Here is a 23765-nt window from a genome sequence, read left to right on the forward strand (position 1 = left end):
GTTGCTGCACTGAGGACCAACACTGGGTTAGACAAACTGACGCAAAGCCAAGTTAGGCCAGTTTTAGATGACTGACCCTCGGGTACAGGACCTCAGCAGACATTCCAAGCAGCCAGGAAATAATTCCAAAGGGCAATTTAAGGTCACCGTGGGCAAAGACATAAGAAAACAGCTGTCCAATGTGAGATTTTTTTAAAGCTGTTGTCATATGACTTATTTGGAAATTACCTAATAGTGCCAGTAAGGAGGAGGAATACGTACCCTCCTTTGTCTTCTTATTCTCTCTCCCTCTGTCTACCCAATCCTGCTCTGAAATAAGGCAGAGCTGTGAAGGGAGAGGCCAAGAGGTACTGCGAATCTATAATGATTCAACAATAGTCATAACGCTGGCTAACATTTATGGAATGCCTAATATTCCAATTTAATTCTCCATTTAATCCCTTACTGTGTACCTGGCATTGTGCATTCCATGTATTATATTGTGTTATCCTCATACCTCGCCAATGAGATGGTTTTAGTTCTCCAATTTTAAACCTAAGGAAATTTCCTGAAGTCAAACAACAAACCAGAGGTTGAGCTAGGAACCATAGCCGCCTTGTCTGATTTGGGGACTCATGACCAGGTGTCCCACTCACTCTGCCTGCCACTGCAAAGCCCATCAGCACCGTCTACATGAGCAGACACACATACATACATACATACTGCAAACATGGCCAATGTTTTCCTCTATGCTAGAAGCCAGAAAATGTGAGGGTCTTGTCCTGTTTTGCTTCAACTTTGCCATATAATCTTAAGTCATTTACTTTCTCTATGACTCAGTTTCTATACCTGTACAGTGAAAATTACAGTGAATTAAATTATAATTCTCCTCTACAGTGAAAATTTACCGGTCCTACTCTAGGTCAAGGTATTTTAATCACAGATCGAATAAAATAATTGTGAAAGCATCATGAAGGATGTAGCACATATATAGCATTGGTATGATTGTGTTTACTACAAAACACAAAAACAAAATACAAAAACCTTTCTTTCTCCTTGACAGACAGGAAAGGTCTTTCGTATAAACTTCTTCCATCCCATTATTTTAATGACTAGTTACACAAAGCTGGCAATAAATTACCCCTTATTTATAAGAAGGAATAAACGCAGAGTGTCTGGTCTAGTAGATGTTCAATAAATATTAACTTCCTTACTTTGTTTGAACGGGCCTAGGAGGCAAAGCTTGTGCAATGGTTAATTATGTGTCAACTTGACTAGGTGAGAGTGGCCAGATATTTGCTCAAACACTATTCTAGATGTTTCTGTAAGGTTTTTTTTTTTATATTTTAAGTTCCAGTATAGTTAACCTACAATGTTATATTAGTTTCAGGTGTACAATAAACTGTTTCAACAATCTGTGAAGGTGTTTTTAGATGAGATTAACATTAAAAATATTTTCTTTAATGTTTATTTACTTCTGAGAGAGAGAGAGGGGGGGGGACAGAGCATGAGCAGGGAAGGGGCAGAGAGAGAGGGAGGCACAGAATCTAAAGCAGGCTCCAGGCTCTGAGCACAAAGCCTGACATGGGGCTTGAACTCACAAGCTGTAAGATCATGACCTGAGCTGAAGTGGATGCTTAACCGACTGAGCCACCCAGGCCCCCCATAGATGAGATTAACATTTAAATCAGTAGTCCCAGCAAAGCAGATTGCCCAATTGAATGTGGGTGGACCTCATCTAATCAGCTGAAGGCCTGAAAAGACCAACAAGTCTGACCTTCCCCTGAATGACAGGATTTTTTTCTACCTTTGAACTCAAACTGAAATGTCAGCTCTTTCTGGGTCTCCAGCCTGCTGGCCCTGGACTGGCACTGAACCATTGGCTTTTCTGACCTCTAAATGACTTAAAATGACCTCTGGCCATTTGAGCCTGCATAGCTTCTAATCTTGGGTCTTACCTCCCAAATCACATGATCCAATTCTTTATAATAAATCTATCTCCTCCCCCTGTCTCTCTCTGTGTCTCTCTCGAAACAGACACAGACATAGATGTATCCTATTGATTCTGTATCTCAGAGAACCGTGACTAACGGAGCCTGCTACATGCTCATTGAGTGCCACGGGAAAATATGTTTGCAACATTATAAAACTAATCATCAGCCACGATCTTCCTGTATGCCATTAGGTTCAAAATTGAAAATCCTGAGGGTGGCGGAGGGGGGAATTATGCCCTAGGACTCACGTAGCTGTATCACAGCCCTACCGTCATGATTCAGGACATATCCTTGGGGAATCCAGTTCTTTTCATGGCTAGGACCTCACTGTCCTTTCTGTCCTAGGGTGCAAATCACTTATTTGGCTGCAAAAGACTCTTTTATTGCCTGTCTCACGTTCTCCACTTCATCAATCTTGAATAGGTGTCAACACCACAGAAGGCAGTGGCTTGATTCAGTAAGTCTAAAATGGTCCCCAAAGGCTTGTCACCTGGGTACATTATGAATGACTTTTAGATTTTTGCTCTCCTTTGGTCTAAGCCAGCCTGAGCCAACACACCGTGGTTGCCAGACTTTGGTGCTTTCTTCCCCTCCCCCACATCTCCACTGATTTATAACTCATTTTTTTTCTGGTTAACCGTGACCATGGTCAAGACCACGCACAGTACCCTCAATAGACTCCTCAGCTTGTTGCAGGGGATATGGCTATTAACAAGACAGCCTGGCTCCCAGAGGGTTTGGCTACTGAGATGCATTTTTCTTCCTTTCTCAATTCCTAGTGGAAAATAATGCCTGAGAGGAAAATAAGACAAACAGTGGCAATTCAAATTTCCCCTGAGCTAGGGTTTATTTTTTATTTTTCCCAGATCCCAGATAAATTTTCTTCCTGGTTTCTGTTTTATGTCACATTGGCTGACATATGTCAAGCTCTTAACGTTGATTAAAAATAGACCACTTGGATAGAAACAGACTATCGCAACACAAGGGAATTTTGCTGTTTCATTCCGTTGTTTTAATAAGTGTAAGGGTAATAAAAGACCTAGATAAATAGTCTTGGAGACCGAGTCCCCTGTTTATCTACAGAACAGACGTAACTTCTCAGCTCCCCTTCCTTACACTGTAGTTGACTACTCAGAAAGGTAAGGTCACCCTACCTTCACCTCTGCCCTCTCATAGAAAGAGTCAATTAAAGAGAATGTCTAGAATTGCACGGATTATCTTTGTTTAGGCTACGATCTTGCTTGACAGTTGTGTGGGTACATAATTTACTTCCTCTGTTAGATTGAGACCTCCCTGAGGTTACAGACAGTGTCGTTCATGTCTTTCCCACAAGACACAGCGTGGTCTCTTGACACACAATAGGAGACAACTGGCTGCAAATATTTGTCGGTTGAACAAATGAGTGAATAAAAATATTTTAGGGGCGCCTGGGTGGCGCAGTCGGTTAAGCGTCCGACTTCAGCCAGGTCACGATCTCGCGGTCCGTGAGTTCGAGCCCCGCGTCAGGCTCTGGGCTGATGGCTCGGAGCCTGGAGCCTGTTTCTGATTCTGTGTCTCCCTCTCTCTGCCCCTCCCCTGTTCATGCTCTGTCTCTCTCTGTCCCAAAAATAAATAAAAAACGTTGAAAAAAAAATTTAAAAAAAAAAAAAAAAATATTTTAGGAGGTGTAGATGACAAGCCTTCTAGGAGCTGTTAGGCTCAATTATAATTAGGTGCAGGCTAGCATTCGTCACCAGCAGTCTTGGCCAGATATTCGGGACTGCGAATTATACTAGCCAATTGGTAGGTATGGTTGTATAACCACTTCCTATAAGATCACCATTCTCATCCAGATTGCTGTTTGAAAATGAATCAAGACATTTCCACTGTAATTCTGACTCCATGCTAGCCCTATGTGGTACAATCTGTGCAGATTTACTTTCTCAGATACCTCCTGGGGCTGGAAAAAGAACAGGACCAGTGCTCACCCCCCCCACCCGCAGTAAGGGTATCTATTGCGAGAACCTAGTAATATTTTGCTAGACTGAGGCGATGTTGTAAGGAGATACTTTAGGGGCACCTGGGTGGCTCAGTCAATTAAGCGTCTTACTCTTGATTTCAGCTCAGGTCATGATCTCACGGTTCATGAGTTCGAGCCCCAAGTCATGCTCTGTGCTGATGGCTTGGAGCCTGCTTGGGATTCTCTCCCTGCCCCTCTCCGCCCCTCGCCCACTTGCGTGTGCACTCTCTCTCTCTCAAAATAAATAAACTTTTTTAAACAAAGAAGATACTTTATTATTGCCCCAATCATCTTGCATATTCACTATCATATTGAGATGCTGACATATATAAGGAATGAAGAATTCATTGGGCTTCTGTCGACAAACAAAGTAAGAATGGGGTGAGAATAAACACTTTAGAAGGTAAAGGCCTACCAAACTTTTTCTTAAGAGATTTAGCACATTTGAAAAAAATGTACAACAACTAGATTTTTGTCCAAAAAACACTCAGTTAAAATTTTCTTCAGGCATCTCAATATTTTCCATTTCTGGTCAAGATCTGAACAGCAAAAAGGAAGTATGATCTGAGGTAATTATGGTCTGCCCAGGAGCAAAACAGGCCCCAGACCTCATGAGGAAGCTTGACCAAAAGAGGAACAGAGCCGTTTGACTTAAAAAAACTGAACTGCTGGAGTTTTTTACTGACTGGCCCTAATTCAGAGCAGGTGCAATCACTCGGGCTGTTTGCTGACAGGCAACATGGAGGAGAGAAAACAAAAAGCAGGGAGAAGCACTGAACGCTCAGAGGCTTTCAGAGGCTCCTGTTGCTAGGGAACCACTTCCTCTGTGCTCATATCCAGCTAACTCAAGCTATTCAGATATCACTAGCATAATCTTTCTTAGGCTTAGGAAGAAAGGAAACAGCTCTCAAAGCTCAGACGTCATGGTAACACCAGGCAAGGCCTGGCTTTTCCAGCAGACGCTAACGAGCCAAGGATGCCGGGAGAGGACAGAAGTGAATGGGCATCTTGTTTTTACTCAGACAGTCAGGGGGCTGACTCCCTTCTCTCCTCTGCCTACCTAGGTATATCAGTTGCAAAGCAGCGACAACATGCGCACACGAGCACATCCAGCAATTGTATCATCAGTCAGGGCGGAGAAAAGGTTTTATTCATCTTCAGATGCCGACATCATCCAACGCGGGGCTTTACGCTCAGTTCTCCACGTGCGTTGAATTCAATTCTTTTCACAGAGATGACTGAGGATTTGGTTCTATGTGCACTGTGTGGAGTGCTATGCTGCGTACAAAAATGAACGGATAGATTCCTCCCCGCAAGAAGCTTCCTGGTCTTGTAAGAGAAACACAAGCCTGGATGGACTTTGGCTACAAATGGCAGCAGCACACATAACAGTAGCGTGAGGAAGATAGAAAGATGTTTGTTGTTGTTGCTGTTCTTACACATAAAAGAAGCCTGCAGAGAGGTAATCCAGAGCTGGTAGTGAGCCCCCTGGTCACAGAGACCCAAGTGTCTCCTGTGTTTTTCCCCCACTATCCTTAGATGGCAGTTTCATCCTCAGTCACCCTGTGGTCCAAGATGGCCACCATGATACCCGGTCAACATTCTAGGCAGGAAGGAGGGGAGGAGGGTGCTCTCTTGAGGGAGATTTCCAGAAGCCCCGCAGTAGTAGACACCGCATTTGAAATCTTTCTATAGGGGCGCCTGGGTGGCTTGGTCGGTTAAGCGTCTGACTTTGGCTCAGGTCATGATCTCACGGTCCGTGAGTTCGAGCCCCGCGTCGGGCTCTGTGCTGACAGCTCAGAGCCTGGAGCCTGTTTCAGATTCTGTGTCTCCCTCTCTCTCTGCTCCTCACCTGTTCATGCTCTGTCTCTCTCTGTCTCAAAAATAAATAAACGTTAAAAAAAAATTTAAAAAAAAAAAATTAAAAAAAGAAAAAAAAATGAAATATTTCTATAAACAACGTGAAAGCCCTCTCTCCCTGTGTTATTGTTTGGGGGGTGTGAAATCAGTCTTATTTTGTATAGTTATATATTTTTTTCATTGTGAAAATTATAGCATCGTATTACAGCAAATTTGGAAAATAGATTAATTTGTCCCCAAGACCAACATTAAGAACAACAAATACTTATTGCACACTCATTGCACTAGGAGCTAGGGCTGTGAGCTGAAAAGCCACTACAAGCATTCAGGATTTTCTTCTCCATTTTGTAAAACTATGCATCAGTTTTTGTGTTTTGTAGTTGTAATAAGAGTAAATAATTCTAGGGGCGCCTGGGTGGCGCAGTCGGTTAAGCCTCCGACTTCAGCCAGGTCACGATCTCGCGGTCCGTGAGTTCGAGCCCCGCGTCGGGCTCTGGGCTGATGGCTCAGAGCCTGGAGCCTGTTTCCGATTCTGTGTCTCCCTCTCTCTCTGCCCCTCCCCCTTTCATGCTCTGTCTCTCTCTGTCCCAAAAATAAATAAAAAACATTGAAAAAAAAAAAATTTAAAGAGTAAATAATTCTATACCCTACTTTTTGCACTTCGCGTTAAATCATTAGCTTTTTTCCATTTTATTATATAACTAAATTTTAAATAAGTTAACATATGCTTATAGTAAAAATGAAATGTTATTTAAAAAAAAAACAGCCACGGGGCGCCTGGGTGGCTCAGTCGGTTAAGCGTCCGACTTCGGCTCAGGTCATGATCTCACGGTTCGTGAGTTCAAGCCCCGCATCAGGCTCTGTGCTGATGGCTCAGAGCCTGGAGCTTGTTTCAGATTCTGTGTCTCCCTCTCTCTCTGACCCTCCCCCGTTCATGCTCTGTCTCTCTCTGTCTCAAAAATAAATAAACGTTAAAAAAAATTAAAAAAAAAAAACAGCCACAAAACAATAATGAGATGCCACTAGACACCTTCAGAATAACCAAAATCCAGAACACTGACAACACCAAATGTCTGCGAGGATGCGGACAAACAAGAACTCTCATTCATTGCTGGTGGGAATGCAAAGTGGTTTAGCCATTATGGAAGACATTATACTCTAACCATGGGGTCCAGCAATTGCACTCCTTAGTGTTTACCCAGAGGAGCTGAAACCTTATCTACCAACTTCATCCACACAAAAACATGCACACAGATGTCTATTGCAGATTACTCATAACTACCATAACTTGGAAACAATTAAGATATCCTTCAGTAGATGAGTAAACTGTGGTCCATCCAGACAATGAAATATTATTCAGTGCTAAAAAGAAATAAGTTATCAAGCTGTGAAAAGACAGGAAGGAATCTTAAATACATAGTACTAAGTGAAAGAAGCCAATCTGAAAAGGCTATATACTGTATGATTCCAACTATATGACATTTTGGAAAAGCCAAAACTATGGCGATAGTAAACAGATCAGTGGTCACCAGGGGTTGAGGAGGACGAAGGGATGAATGGGCAGAGCACAGAGGATTTTGAAGGAAGTGAAAATACTCTGTATGATGGATATATGTCATTGCACATTTGTCCAAACTATAGAACGTACAATACCAAGAGTGAACTCTGATGTAAACTACGGTGTTTGGGTGATTATGATGTGTCTGTGTGGGTCCATCAGTTGTAACAAATGTTCTCCTCTGGTCAGGGATGTTGATAATGGAGAAGGCTATGCATGTGTCAGGGCAGGAGACATATGGGAAATATCTGTACCTTTTGCTCAATTTTGCTGTGAACCTAAAACTATCCTAAAAAAAAAAAAAAAAAAAAAAAACTCTATTGAAGATAAAACTCAGTCATATTCCTTTGCTCTTACCATCTTACACACTGTCCCAACTTGAAACCGCCAACACCTGAGGTACATCCCATAGTTCCCTGGTAGGATGAAACTCTAGTCACCAAACATGATTATTTTCTTAATAACCAACCCTTGATTGACTGCCTACCTTATGCTATTTCACTTCCCCTCCCCACTACCTATGCTTCCTAGGATCTCCTCCAAAGAAGTTGTGCTAGAATCCTTGTCCCAGGATCTACTTCTGGGGGAACCAAATTAAGGTATCTCCTGACAACTTAGTTTATATAACATTGGCAGCCCTATCTGTAAGGGAGCCTGGGAAATGTAGTTTTATAGCTGGGCATAAAACCGCACCCAACAATATCACGATCCTGTGGCTAAAGAAGAGAAGATGAATATTGGATAAACAATTGGCAGAGATAAGTCATGTCCACACATAATTATAAGTTATGGGCCATAAGAGAGGTGTTGGGGAGATTACTTCTCAGTATGTACTCCATTATTTCATCAAGACCTCAGAATTTGATTTGGACCTTTTAAGCCTAGGTATGATTTTAATAGATGAATAAGTACTCTGACAGTGATGTGTGGGATGGACAAGAGTAGGTAAGATCCAGAGGCAGAAAGATCAGTTAGGGGTAGCACTTGGGTGGCTCAGTCAGTTAAGCATATGACTGTTGATTTTGGCTCAGGGTCGTGAGATCAAGCCCCGTGTCAGGCTCTATGCTGGGTGTGAAGCCTGCTTAAGATTCTTTCTCTCCCTCTGCCCCTCTCCCACATTGTGCATGTGCTCTCTAAATAAATAAATAAATAAATAAGCATTAGGAAACTATTAAAATAGTTTGGGCATGGGGGTGGGGGAATAATGACTTAAACTGGAGTGTGACAGCAGGACCAGAAAAGTTGGAATAGATATGAGAAATACTGCAAAGAAACTCAATACAGAGCTTAAGTGGAAAGTAGGAATCAAACATAACATTGAAGCTAAAAACCAAAATGGAGGGAAACAAATTATACAGTTGGGAGAGAAGAGTCAAGTTTGGGGGGAGTTTGTTCTTATCTGCTTCTAGATTTCAACATAATATCTTAATAGAGTGAAGCAGATTAAAAAACAAAGATCCTCAACTTCGCCAAATCTTAGGCGGGGAGGGGGGGTGGGGGAGTCAAGACTCATTTATTTCATCTCAACCAAAGCATGACTTCATATACCCAGGGCAAATTCCAGGAACTTGCCCTACTCCAGGGTGCCCTCCTCACAGGAAACCAGGAGCATTAGCCTTCCTAAAGGGCACCAGATCTAAGATCCCTGCTGATAAACGTGCTCAAAGCAGAGACAAAATCTACTCCCTCAGTATGGTAGTGCTCAGAAATTCTCAACTCTGTTCAGAAGACGTATTGGTATTTGCAGAGTTGCTGAAATGGCTAAGGGCATAGGGCATTGGACTCAACTGGGCCTATGTTGGGATAAACTAAAGGTTTAAGGTTGAGTTTCCTTATCTGCAAAGTGGGGACAATGTAGTACCCACTCCATAGGGCTGTTCAGAGGATTACACAAGAAATTCACATAAAGCACTTAGCATAGCACCTAATGCATTGCAAGTACTTAGTGTCATCGTTAGAGTATCCGGCAAACATGTGTACCAGACATTTCATGTTCAGTTGTTAGAAAAGGACAATTCAGAGCATGCGATCCTGAATACGCTCAAATCAAAAATGGCAGCTGGATCAGATGAACTCCGGATACACTCAATGGGTTGTAAGTGGTAAGGAGCAGAGAAAGTGTGGATACCTGAAGGAAGTAACATGATGTTCCATTTTCCTTAAACCTTTTCCAATGGTTGGATGGACCCGCATCCTATGAACCCACTTTATAGCAGAGCAGCCATGAAAAGAATGCAGACACAAGAAAAATGTTAAAGCTTGAAATTCTGGAAACGTGGCTATTAGGGCTGAGGGCATAAAACCAACAAGGCGAGACTTGAGGCCCTGTATCGGTGCTCAACACAGAGGGCAGGCTCCACAAATGTTTGTTGAACACATGGACGAGTTAACCATGTAACCAAATGAACTGATGCCACAGTATTTACAGTGACGGCCAAATACTAGCACTGGGCCTCTGCCAAACGTGCCCTGACTTTTAAAGTCCTTGATCTGGTTCTGCTTCTAAAAGCCAAGGGGGCAGTGTGTCCCTCTTGTCAGTTTCTCCTTGGATAGGAAAGCTGAAATTTTCCATGATTACTGTATACACTGGAGTCATGCTTGATCGAAATCCATCTAAAAGGTGCCAGGCACACGGCCAGATGAGCAAATGCTCGCAAAGGGAATGTGACATCAGTCTTGCTGAGCAAGAGCAGAAACAGAAGTCCTTTACCACAGCCCTCTCACTGGGAACACAGTGACCCCTTAGCTCCTGTGAAAGGAAAAGGTCTAGAGAGGCAGGTGTGGCCCCAGAGCTGTCCCTAGTCCTCCTATGTCCTGTGTCATTAAGGTGCGAGCTGGGGCTGTACTTATAGCTGTTCAGCCACACCCATCCACTAAGCGGTTCCCCTTCCCGGTGGTGCCCTTCAGAGTCGCAAAATGTTTGTACTACTCCATTATCGAAATCATGAGAAGCCTCTGAAGAGTATGGAATTAGCCTCTGACCCAGAAGAAAATGCAACTGCGGGGAGCTTCAGGGAACCGTGTGAAGATGGCTGGCCGAGGTCAGTGCTCACCAGCTTGGTGCGAGCTAGCATTGCCTGCCCTGTTTCCATGGCAATGGCCCCCACACAATCTCACCTGCTCCTCAGACACAGGCAGGATGGGGATGTAACCTCTCAGGGATGCGACACCAGCTGATTATTATTTTTTATCACTTAGGAAGGCAGGCCGGGTATGGCCAGGTTTTTCAATTTCTCAAGAGATATCAGAACCTAAATTTTTACAGGAAATTTTCCAGGCTTTAAACACTGGCGATCATTTTTTTTTTTTTTTTTTAATTTTAAAGACTGCAGGCCAAAGAAAACGTATCTGACTTTGCCCTATTGGTAACGCCAGTCCTAAGCAGTTAAAAATCACCATTCAGGCTTTCAGAATTACTCACTGTTTTTGAATAGCTGTGTGGAACACAGACCACATACCAACCCGCAGCCATAATTTGTTACAGAAAATTCACTTAACATTTTACTATGGTATTTTATTGTCTCTTTCTCATCATCTCTCTGTGATGAAGGGTACGGAAGCAGAGGTGTTCTTTTCTAAGCTGTTTTTTAAAAACAGGCTCAAAATAAGGTAAATGATTATTCAAGTTCACATAGATCCAATCAATAACTCAGCTGAACATTAGAGCTCATGTTTGGGACTCAAAAATAAATGGTTTTGTGACTCAAATCCACTCTTCAACTCATGTCAAGTGAGTTCAAAATGAGTCACAATGTGGCCGTATCTAAGCAACTATGCTTTGTGATAGTCAACTTCGAGATGGAAAAATCTTATTCCTTCTTAGTAATCATTCAACACGCCCCAATTAATGGGTAAGGACAGAATGCTGCATTCAGAAAAGGTTGGAGAATTTTTTTTTTTTTTTTTGAGAGAGAGAGAGAGAGTGCAGGCCACACAGGGAAAGGGGAGGGGGTGGGGGAGGAACAGAGGGAGAGAGTGAATCTGAAGCAGGTTCCATACCCCAGGTGGAGCCCAACTTGGGGCGGCACCGCATCACCCTGAGATCATGACCTGAGCTGAAATCAAGAGTCGGAGGCTCAACTGACTGAGCCACCCAGGTGCCCCAAGGTTGGAGAATTTTTAAGAAGCTTAGGAAGGCCGCCATTTTGACCAGTTAATGAGGTAGTAATCAAAGCAGCTAGTTTGCATTTACATTAAAAAAAATATTTTCAGATTTTTTTTTGTTTGTTTTTTGTTTTGGTTTTGTTTTGGTTGTGAGATCTTAGGCTCACTGATTCTTTTGAATACGTTGTGGTGTGTTGAACGTGGTGCCGGTGCCAGGGGCCCCTGTCTCATTATGGATGCCCCCAGAAGCCATGTATGCGGCAGGTGAGGGCAACAGCAGGGGGGGCAGTGGGAGGAGAAGCCGGGAGGAAGGGCCACCAGCTACTTCTGTGGGTGACGGGGGGGGGGGGGGGGGGGGGGGGGGGGGGGGGGGGGGCTTGGCTCTCAGCGGCAACTCTGGGGCACCAGGGCAGGGCGTGTGCCCCACAGCTGGCCTCCCCAAGGGGCCAGGGAGCAGAGGTATTGCTTCACTAGGTCGCAGCAGCGCTTGCTTGAGGGCTACTGAGGGGGGTCAGAGCAGGTTCTGGAACAGAACCCCTGAGGCAGACACCTGCAGGCCTGGAAGTGGGGCGTGTCCGCAGAAGTGGAGGTGGGGGCACGGTGGCCACACCCCCCAGCTTCAGCAATCCTGCACCGCCACCATCTCCCCTCGGAATCTGGAAGATGGCATTTTCTCAATGAAGTGCCATACAAAAATGACTTTAGAACAAATCTTTTCAACTATATGGCTTGATCTGTGCTCCTCCCATATACAAATTCTGGAGCAGTGGCTGACCCACCAGGAATCCTTAAGTGGGTGATGGGGTCTGACTGCCATGAAGCCAAATTGAACCCGGCTGAGTGAGTGAGGGAAATAAAGACGCTGACCTTAGGGGACCCCCTAGGACCAAAGAGCCACTTCATTTAAACGTTTGCAGGGAAACGTGGGTAAATACCAACAAGAACACCACCGACAACAACAATCTTTGAGATTTAAAAACTTCACCTTTTCTCTCTTACCTAAGAGCCTTTGTGACAATGACCAGCTGGAACCTCTACATGATGATTTCCACTGTCCGCAACCTGAGAACAGGAGGAAGGGGACACCCCAAGGACAGAGTGGGCTGGGCATCCAAACACGCAGCATGTGACACAAGCCCCAGCTTTCTAGTCTGGGGACAGGACATGAGCGGTAGAAGAGAGGTTCCTGCAGGATGGAAACACTGGAAGACCACCATTTTGTGGTCTCATGTATTTCCTGTAAGTGCCGCTTCGTCATTGCTGCTTTTGTGTATTAGTGTTGCCTTCACAATCCTGTCTGCTCTAAGGGATTCTTACAAACCCCCAATAACAAATTTTAAACAAACAGTGAAATAATAGAGGAAAGTAAAATAGCACAGAAACATCTTGTGACACACACACACACACACACGCACACAAATTAGGCAATTCTGCTCCAAGTATTGCCGCATTGAAAATTCATTCCTAGTAACTGATTCATTTTATGACCTGGATAAACTTCTGGAAAGCCTCATGTCTCCAGAAGTGCTGAGGGGACTAGTACTTGATAAAGCTACCAAGGTGTCTTCTGGGGTGCGTGGGCACAACAGCAAAACCAGGCATTGCCTCTGCAGGTGCATTTCAGCTCCTCTTCAAGAAACAGGTGCCTGGTCAGTCAACCATACATCAAGGGTGCCTTGAGCACAGAGACCTAAATCAAACTCTCACTTTTATTTATGTTTGTGTTTTCTCATTTATGAACAATAAATGGTCTATTGAATTTCCTGAATAAAAGAAATCTGGAAATGATTAGCTCTCTGCCCATGGAGAGGGGAGAAAAACCAGAAACTGCTCTTGGGTGACCCTGAGGTGGATGGACGCTGTGGTTTCAGAGCTGTGGGTGGTAGTATCGCTTACTGGCTGTTGCCTAGGACAGCGCTGAGAACTCAGAAACCGGATTTCTTAAGTCTGACACGTTCTCAATGCAAAATAATATTGAGCTAGGAGCAGAGTGGTACATCTCTAACAGGCAGGACAGGAAATGTCCTTTCCTGCATGAAGGAAAACCATTGCTGCCTTGTGTTGCCAAAGACAAGAATCATCCCCACTCCCTCCCCACCACCACCCACCAGAGAAGCATCTTCTTGGATTCGAGGGCAAGGCCAGTTGATTTAACAGCAAAGAAAATCTAGCTGCACTCTCCCCCCACCCCATGTCTTTCTCCTACTTACACTGATAATGCAGGACCTGTGAATAAATTCTAGAAACATCTTCCTCCTTACGAGTATCTGTTAGAGCCCAAACATGGCCTCCCCATCCAGTGGTGTTTTCGTTTTTGGATTAGGGATTATATCGCTTCTGCAGGTGCTTATTCCTCTGATAGACCATCACTTCTTGGGAAGAATTTATATGACAGTGAACATTCAGTCAACTAGTATTTGAAGTAGAGACAAAATAGTGGGACTCCTTAGGCTAAAACAAAAGCATGGTATCTAGGTCCCACACAGGAGTGTAGGGATCAGGACTTGGCTGGAGGTCATCTGCAACCCAGCAGCATTTTCTCTAATAAAGGGCCTCCCAGAACCCACAGACTGTCCTACAGGCAAGGAAATGGAAAGAAGGTAAACTCAGGCACAGGAAGTACATTTAGCTACTTGAAGGCAAGCCTCATGTCTCCCCCATCTTTGGCCACCACCCCCCACCCATGGTTCTCTTTATGTTTGTTAGAGCCCCAGCTGAGAAACAGTTTTGATATTAAAAGTTGTACTATAAGCCAGACTTGATCATTCATGCATGCACTCATACTTCAGTCAAACAACCATTTATTTTGAGCTCTTTCATATTCCAGACATTGTGTTGAGAGCTGGGGGAAAAAAAACAAATAGAAAAATGCACTCAGCGTTCAGATTCTGGCTGAGCTCATTGCTTCAGCAAAAGTTTAAAAGAAAAGAGCAAGCATTCCCTCTTCGTCCAACAAACATTTATTGAGCACCCACTATACATAGGGCTCTGTTGTAGGCATTCATGATGTACACAGTGGCCTATAAAATGCTCAAACACTGCTGCCTTCATGGAGCTCATTCTAGAAGGGGAAGACACACAAAGAGTAAATAAAGGACATGGTGCGCCAGGGTGGTAAGTGGCTTTCAGACAAGCAAGATGGGGCAAAGAGGTTAGAGTTGAAGGACAGATCACAGTTTTTTGCTCAGGGTGGTCAGGGAAAGGCTTGCTGAGAGCAGAGCCCTAACAGGAGGTAGGGACGGAAGCCATGCAGACCAAGACATCCAACCATCCCATATAGAAATTTAGGGATCAGGTCATCTACAGCCCCCAGCAGCATCTTCTGTGATTAAAAGGCTTCCTAGGACCTCAGACTGTCTGTTCTAAGGTCAAGGGGATGGAAAGAGAGTAAACCCAGGACAAAGGAAGTGTACAGCATCTTCTGTTTTCTAACTTCCTTACCTGAACAGTCCTCTCTTCATTCTTTGGCCCACGCCTTGGAAAAATCGGTAAGGAAAATAAATAACCTTTTTTTGCACAAAGTGGGGTGTAACTGAAATACAGTTGGCTGGGTGGAAAGCTCATTTTGACTGTCCTACTGTGACATGAAAGTTAAGACCAAACACTTTGTCTGAATTGCCAGAGAATAGGTCATTTTCTCACCTCCCGAGGCTCCCTGCCAAAAGTGTCGCCTTCCCACAGGGGGCCAGCCTCACACACATGCACACACACACACACACACACACACACACACATATGCACACACACACACACACACACACATATGCACACACACACACACACACAATGCACACGCACACACACACACACACACGGCAACATCATGTCGCTTAAGCAGCTGTTCAGTGGAACCTGGTCTCACTTCCTCATAAAGGTTACAAAAATACATACATTTTTTTTTCCTTATTGCATTCATTTTTAGTTGAAGAATTTTAACCGTTTGGGGTTTACTTCACACACAAGAAACCTACAAACCACAGGAAATGAAAACTTGACAAAATGCAGATGATACAGACAGCCAACTCTGAAAGCGTGCCGGGCCCCACTCAGCCGCAGGTGACCTTTAGCAAAAGGAGTGTTCCAATGAAATGTTCTGACTGTCATAAAATAGCTTCGACTTACAAGATTCTCCCATTATGATCTAAGTGTTGCAATCTTGGGGCCCCCAAAAGCCCCAGCTGAGTGCAACCAAAAAGATGATAAGGATTCAGCAAAGTGTTCTTGAATTTTAAACACATTTGAAAGTTGCTTTAGCATTCAAAAATATTTGGCCTGCTTTTAAAGCAACGCACGGGCAAGAAAAATGGCAAGACAGAGCCAACATTTTAAAAACACATTTTACTTTCTTTTTGAAATATAGCCACCAGAAAGGGTGCAATTCATTTAAAAAAAAAAAAAACTCTCTCAAGAAAGCATAGCTGCCCATTCATCTGTCTCCCCATCCACAAGGGAATGAATGAATAAATGAAGATAGGATGTGCTAATCTCCGAAAAGTGGTACTACGTAATTTCTATCATTTAGCTAAAGATAAGATTAGTTTGGGCAAGATCTGGAGTTCCTTTATGTCAGCTTGTAAACCTGAGTCTCTGTACCAAAAAGGTAATGCTCAGTTTTAACCTTGCTCAATATTGATGCCTTTTATAGGCTGTTGTGTGTATGTGCAGTGCTTGGCTTGTTCCAAGGGCCCTTCCATGGAATAGAAAGAGATTAAATTAAGCCTCATGGCAAAACTTCTCCATGGGAATGCAAGCTGGTGCAGCAACTCTGTAAAACAGCATGGAGGTTCCTCAAAAAACTAAAAATAGCACTACCCTACGACCCAGCAATGGCACTACTAGGCATTTATCCACGGGATACAGGTGTGCTGTTTCAAAGGGACACGTGCAACCCCATGTTTATAGCAGCACTATCGACAATAGCCAAAGGATAGAAAGAGCCCAAATGTCCATCGATGGATAAATGGATAAAGAAGATGTAGTATATATATACAATGGAGTATTACTCAGCAATCAGAAAGAATGAAATCTTGCCATTTGCAACTACATGGATGGAACTGGAGGGTATTATGCTAAATGAAATTAGTCAGTCAGAGAAAGACAAAAATTATATGACTTCACTCATATGAGGACTTTAAGAGACAAAACAGATGAACATAAGGGAAGGGAAACAAAAATAATATAAAAACAGGGAAGGGGACCAAACAGAAGAGACTCATAAATATGGAGAACTGAGGGTTACTGGAGGGGTTGTGGGGGGGAGGGGGCTAAATGGGTAAGGGGCATTAAGGAATCTACTCCTGAAATCATTCATTGCTTCACTATATGCTAATTAATTTGGATGTAAATTTTAAAAAATTAAAAAAAATTAAAAAAAAAAAACTTCTCCAAAAGTCAGAGCAACTACAGAAGGTTCTGGGAAAGGAACACCTCTCATGGCAATGCAAAAGGGAAAGAAAACCTACAGAAGGAAAGATCTGGGAACAGATGGCAAAGTGAGCCATAGAGACCAAAATGTCTGCCAACCGTGATGTAGCAGCCGAGAAATGAGGCACCAAATCAGGTGAGAACATGTAAACCCTCCCCTGTCCTTGGATACTTCCAATAACTGGCTTATCTTCAGAGGGTCATATTGTCAGCTCCTTGCTGACATATAGATCCTTCTGCTTGGAATTATGTTGTCCTTCTTGTCACAATCAGTAAAGTATCATTGTTTTTCTCTGTTTTTCACATAACACCATGGCCACCTCAAAGGAACTGTTACCTATGGAAATCTTTCCTTCACAATATCTCCACTCATATCACCATTTTTCATGGGTCCATTACCTCATTCTTCCTTTTCCCTGTGCAGTTATAAGCAGAATGTCATAGGAGAATGATGCAAGATATCTCCAAAATTGCACCTTTGCATAAAGGATCTAGCCTCACTTGTGCACAGACATAAAACTTGCTTTTAAGGAACACACAGTCTGATGGAATCTTCACTGAGCATCCCAATGATTCAAGGCCTTACTCAAGTCAAGAAAGTGACTAACCATACATTGTGTCTGTAACCAGAAAGCACTCCTCTTCTTACCTGTTTGCTAATGTTTAAAGTCCTTTGAACAGCCACCAAATTTTTTCATTCCATAGGTACATTTGCACCATAAAATACCAATAGGCTGTAGAAGAGGCAACATAATCAGGTAAATTAATTACGTACCAATGTATACATGCCTGATTGCATGTTCTTTTCTTTTAAAGCTTATTTATTTATTTTGAGAGAGAGAGAGTGCACATGAGCAAGGGAGGGGAGAGAAGGAGGAGAGAAAGAATCCCAGGCAGGCTCCATGCTAGCAGGTCATAGAGCCTGATGTGGGCTCAATCTCATGAACGGTGAGAAGATCATGACCTGAGAGGAGACCAAGAACAAGATGCTCAAACCACTGAGCCACCCAGGAACCCTGCATGTTGTTTTGATGGTAGCAGAACTGGGGACCAAAGGTAGTGAGGAGGGAACCCCACTGTGGAGGGGCAGGGCCTGGAAAGGGCAGTCTTGAGGCAAAGGTAAATTTTATCTATCTGATGATGAACATGCCTAGCACTGGTCTTGCTAAAATGAAGCACCAGCTGACAGCCACTCATGGTGTATCACATTAAAAGAGACTTATTATAAATGGGCACTCTATCCACTCAGCTAATATATCCATAAAGTCAAGGGGAAGTGCTCCCTGATTCTGAGTAGGCATTAGGGTTCTATTACACGCAGGTCACTTACTTAAAAAAAAAACCCTCAAATATACACAGACACTGAATTATTAGAGAGCAAATGACAGGTAATGATGATGGTAAAGTTTAAACACACTCCCAATTAACCTGTTCTAGCCCCTGGGTGGACCCTGCAAGTATAAATTATAGATCTCAGGATAAAGTGACTGATGCTTGAGGATTAGGTCAGCGGCCACAAAAAGAGGCTGAATGCCAAATAGGTATCGCTTAGATTCATTATATAGTATTTGGTTTTCACTTTATAAATATCCTGGCTAATGTGTCTTTCTTCACAAAAGGATTTCATATCTATTCTTCAAGACCCAACTCGTATGCTGCAATCCCTTGGATAACTTCCTGGGTCCGCCAAATTGAGTTTCTCTCACCTCATCCCCCCACTCCTGTCTGTGTTTTAGCATGCACTGTATCAGACCTGTCGTCTTAGCCCTCTGTGTCCATGTTTTAGAGACACTATTTAAGTACAAGCTCTAAAGGCAAGACTTCCACAGAACCCTGCTTTCTCTAGAATTTACATTTTACTTGTTTTTTAAAGGGTACAATTTCTCCATAATTTACATTTTCCTTTTATTTGTTTATTTTTTTTTTTTTTTTATTTTTTATTTTTTATTTTTTATTTTTTTTATTTTATTTTTTTTTTATACACATTTTGTTTTTATTTTTTAATATATGAAATTTACTGTCAAATTGGTTTCCATACAACACCCAGTGCTCATCCCAAAAGGTGCCCTCCTCAATACCCATCACCCACCCTGCCCTCCCTCCCACCCTGCCCTCCCTCCCACCCCCATCAACCCTCAGTTTGTTCTCAGTTTTTAACAGTCTCTAATGCTTTGGCTCTCTCCCACTCTAACCTCTTTTTTTTTTTTTCCTTCCCCTCCCCCATGGGTTTCTGTTATGTTTCTCAGGATCCACATAAGAGTGAAACCATATGGTATCTCCTTTTATTTGTTTAATGGCTGCATTTCTCATTGGCCCACAAACTCCATGAAACATGGAGTCATGTCTGTCCTAGTTACCACTCTAAATATGGCATTATTCCTAGCACAATGTCTAGCACATAGTAGGCATCCAATAAACATTTCTTAGTTATTGTATTTTATGTTCATACTTTTCAAATAACCTGGCAGACACAACTTACACATAATATGACTTCAAAGAATGGTTAACAAACACAGTATATCTGAACTAATGGACGAAAACTAGAGGCAAAGTACACTAGTGCCACAGTGTAGAGATGCACTTTTGGGAGTAAGTCCTGTAAACGAAAGGGGCTCTGTAGTAAGTCCCAAAGTTGGTGAACCCAAGCACTTTTTAGAAGTAGTGAGAAATTTTTGCATTTTCTTCTCAAAATTTCTACTTAGAGAATAGCATTATTTGGTGTTTTTTAAGAAAATAGGTGAATATTTATTCACAATCCAAATTCTAAAGCCATACAATTCAATCACAAAGAAATGTGGATTATAGATTTCTAACTAAACTGTGTCCCTCTTTTTCTGCAGAATTATGTTCATTGGGATCTCTGACTCCAAATGTATTTTTGGAGGAAAATCTTTACCACTATATACATTTCTAGTAACACACTCGAAGGACTTAAAGTTTGAAGAATGCTAGCAGACTGTTTGAGAATGGGATCCCTGATTTCTCACTCAGAGGTGTCATGGTGGGATGTGTTGGAGTCAACTCATGTTTTAGAAAAGCTTTAGTGAGTAGTTGTGCCTTCACAACATGTGAGGTAGTCAAGTCTTTGGATGTGAACAAATGCCTTCAAAATCTAGTGGGCACTATACCAAGAGAGCAAGTGATACCATTTACAACAGCAACCAGGAAACTCAAAATCTCTTGGCCAAATTTGCATTGACCCAGCAATGGCCATTATTCCAGCCTTCTCTAGCTGAGGAACTGAAAATCAAGAGTGTGTGTGCAAAAGTAGCATTCAGAACAATTTTCATGGGTATGATACACAAGCTCCAACTCTGCCCACTCTATACCGCTACTTTCAAACTCCAAAACTCCTTACGAGCATCATCAACTCAAGGAAGCTTCTTAGATTCTACTTCCTCAATGTAACCACAGGGCTTTGGTTGGATCAGTCTTTTCACATTATTTCTTGTGTTCCAAACACATCTATGCCTTAGACTTTTGTTTTCCTGAAGGCATGTGTCATGTCTTATGCTCCTTTATAGCCCAATCTAAAGGGTCTACATCTAAAGTAGCTACAGAGTTGGCTTACATCAAACCTACCCTACCTATATCTCCATTATACAGAGAAAGAAAATACCTTGCATATAGTGGACACAAAGGACTCAAGTAAGAATTTACTGAATGACTACCAGGTTCCAGCCACTGTCCAAGGTGCTAAGATACTGTTAAATAAGACAGGCAAGGTTTCTACTCTCTAGGGAAAAATAAGTAACCAAACCAATCCATAGAAAGATAATTTTAGATTGTCATAAGAGTTATGAAACAAATAAAAATGGGCAATGACATGAGGAGTGGTGGGAAGGAATGACAAAATGGCCTCAGGGAGTAGACATTTCAGTGGATACCTGAATGATGAGAAGGAGGCAGCGAAACAAGGATCTGCAAGGGGAGAGTGTCCTAGGGAGAGGCACCAATATAAAGCAATGTTTGTTATTGTTGCAGATAGACACTTGGGAGGGGTATAGAGGGAGATGGTGGAGATGCTTAATTGCTAATTCTCTTTCCTCCATCTATATCAGAGCAGGGTGCCACCTCTCCCCCCACTTTGCATTTTTTCATTACCATTTCCATTTTCTCAATCCTGCTCTCTGATTTCCATTAAAATGTAAAAACACGAGCCTCTGCCAGCAGCAAACACATCTGGATCCCTCTTCTAACCCCTAAACATCGAAAACACCAAGCTCAAATCCATTTGAATATAGAAGCAGAGACTTAGCTTTCATTATTGTTAGGTCCATTCAACTAACGTTTCTTTTTATGAGCATTGCATGTCATTATCCTTACTGATCATAGTCAGAAACTAACTTATGAATTTACTCATCACTGTTTCTTTCCATAGTATCTCATAGGGAGTCCTATTATGGGGTAAATAGTCTTAGCAAAGCAGCGTATTTCACTATGCACTAACATAAAAAGAAACCCAGCAAATGCAACTAAGTATCATTTCCCAAGGTAATCATAAAAACTTCAGTGAACAGCTACGCTACTTATTTTAGTATTCCCAAATTTGAAATTTCTTCATCATTATCATTTACTTCATTGCAAGTATTTGTTCATCAAGAACTGGAATCAATAAAAGAAAGAAGAGAAGCAGCTAGTTTCGGCATGATGACCAGATTGTCTAGACATCGTGCCTGGAATACATCACAAGTGACATTTCTAGTCATGTTTCCAATCATTTGGAAAGTCACACAGACTTTCTCTGGCAACATGCAAAGCTTTTGGATGCTGCAAGCCCTGCTGTCAGCAACAGCAGCCCAGAAAAGGAGGCGTCACACTGAATGTACTCTACCTGATGCCATCTTCTGTTCCGACTCGAGACATTTAGGTTCTTCCCGGGAGTCCTCTTCTTCCTGAGTTACAGCCCCACAAACCAGAAAAATAGGGAGACATTAAAAATATGCACTAATTTACATAAACACTTTCTGCAAACCTACTGAATTAATATGAGTTCAAGATCTGAAAAAAAATTAGACCAAACACTTAACGAACTGAGTCTTTGGACAAGCAACAAATTCAACAACAGATGTTGAGTAGAATAACTACAGGGGTGCTGGGTTACAAACTCTAGGGTGCCAGCACAGGGAAGTGTCTATGGATGTGGTCCCTGAAGCAATACAATCCAGGGGCCCTCAGTGACTAACATGTTTGGGAGCATCGATTACTTAGGCAAAGTTGTGGTAGGTTCCTCCACAAGTCAGATATTCCACCAGCATGGTGTAACAAAGATAATTATGCTTTACTCTTCAATATGCAAAGAGCTGATTTCACCTATTTTTGAAAAATCTATCACCATTCAGTTATTTTTTTTATCTCTGGGAAGTTGAGTAAACACATTCTTCTCTGAGTTCCGGTATGATATTTTTTAATGACGTTGTGACTCCTGTAGCATTGCTAAAGTAGACTGAGCTAGGAGTGAGGGAGGTAAATTAAAAAGAATGTCTACAAGATGCTTTTCTAATTTTGTCTGCAAGATGACTTTACGCTGATTCCCTCACTTATTTTTTTCCTTCCTTGAACAAATATTTGAGTGCCTCTTATGGGCTATTTCTGTGGGACCTTAATTTCTATGCAAGATCCCTTCAATTACACTGCATGCAGTTATCTACTCAGCATCCTTCCCAGACTGGCACACTTTCTGCACATATTTTGTTCCTCCAAAGAGTGTAGCCCACTAGAAGATGTTTTGGACCACAACAAAGCATGGGGGTGTGGGGTTCCATAAATGATAACCGAGGCTACTCTGTAACCAAAGTGGAACAATGGAACTCAAAAATTGATATTATCCATGGTAGGAGTACCCCCCCATTTGTTGTGAGTTTGCAGCTCCTAAGTACTATCTCATCTAGATGAGAATCCATCATACTCTCAGGCTTAGTTAGTAAGATAAAGAAGTGTTCTTTTCAACTCATGAAGAATAGTTTCTTTAAATTGTCATCACACTTAACTTACAAGGGAATTGATTTCACCTATGTTGGGAACAAATGCTTTTCCAGAGATCAAAAGTCATCTTCAAATGTTCATCAGGGAGCAGTTCCAAAAACTTATTCTACTTTTGAAACCCATGAACCAGTATTGGCATGGGCGATGTGAGTAAACACGCGTTCAGTTCAATTATCTCAAATTTAAAAGTTGTAAGAAATTTTAATGATAATTGCTTCCAAAATTATATTTTTAAAAGGGATGTGAATTAATACTACACCAAAGGGCATGTAAATGATAGAAAGCCCCATTATGCATAAACTAAATACAGCACCTAATTTCTTGTTTCACAAGGCCAAACAGGACTGTATATAATGAAAACACAGGAGTTATTTTATAATACAGCTATAGGGAAAGTCTCTCAAAATGCCCAAATAACCAAATAAAATTGTTTCATAGATGATAGTATTCTCCTTTGAGCCTGTAACAGTGTTTTACTTTTTATTGCTTTGAATTCCAGAATTGTGAAATAATGTAGCCCTTCAGCTTTCCTCCAAACATATTATTTTATTTTAAAGTGCCCCTCCCCCAATTTTTCTCATTAAATAGTAAAAATTGCAAAGCCCTGGAAAGATCTGCAGATGGAAGGATATTTGGAATCCTCTTGGCTGGAGAGCTCTCAGCATAGAATAAACAAGCATCTGTCTTCGATAGTGTAAACTATGTTCTATTTAGAGAAAAAAGACTGAGCTTCTTAGATTCTTGTGTTTCTTCTCTTCAGTGCAAGTCTGTGATTTGCTGAATTTGTTCTCACTGGCTTTTCCCCAGCAGAGCTAGAATAAAATGACAACAGTCCAACTGTAGTAGACATCTGTTGATTTTG

At 42.2% G+C, this 23765-nt stretch overlaps 1 protein-coding gene across 1 annotated transcript in view; it reads right to left on the minus strand.

Annotated features, from left to right (window-relative positions):
• Positions 1-23765, minus strand: part of FAM107B (family with sequence similarity 107 member B) — a 160326-nt gene that overhangs the window by 115856 nt on the left and 20705 nt on the right. The window contains exon 2 of the mRNA XM_042944939.1: positions 21753-21813. Within this exon, the coding sequence (XP_042800873.1) occupies positions 21753-21813 (61 nt within the window). The remainder of the gene's footprint in view (positions 1-21752; positions 21814-23765) is intronic.

Source organism: Panthera leo, chromosome B4 (assembly GCF_018350215.1).
Source record: "Panthera leo isolate Ple1 chromosome B4, P.leo_Ple1_pat1.1, whole genome shotgun sequence".
NCBI lineage: Eukaryota > Metazoa > Chordata > Mammalia > Carnivora > Felidae > Panthera > Panthera leo.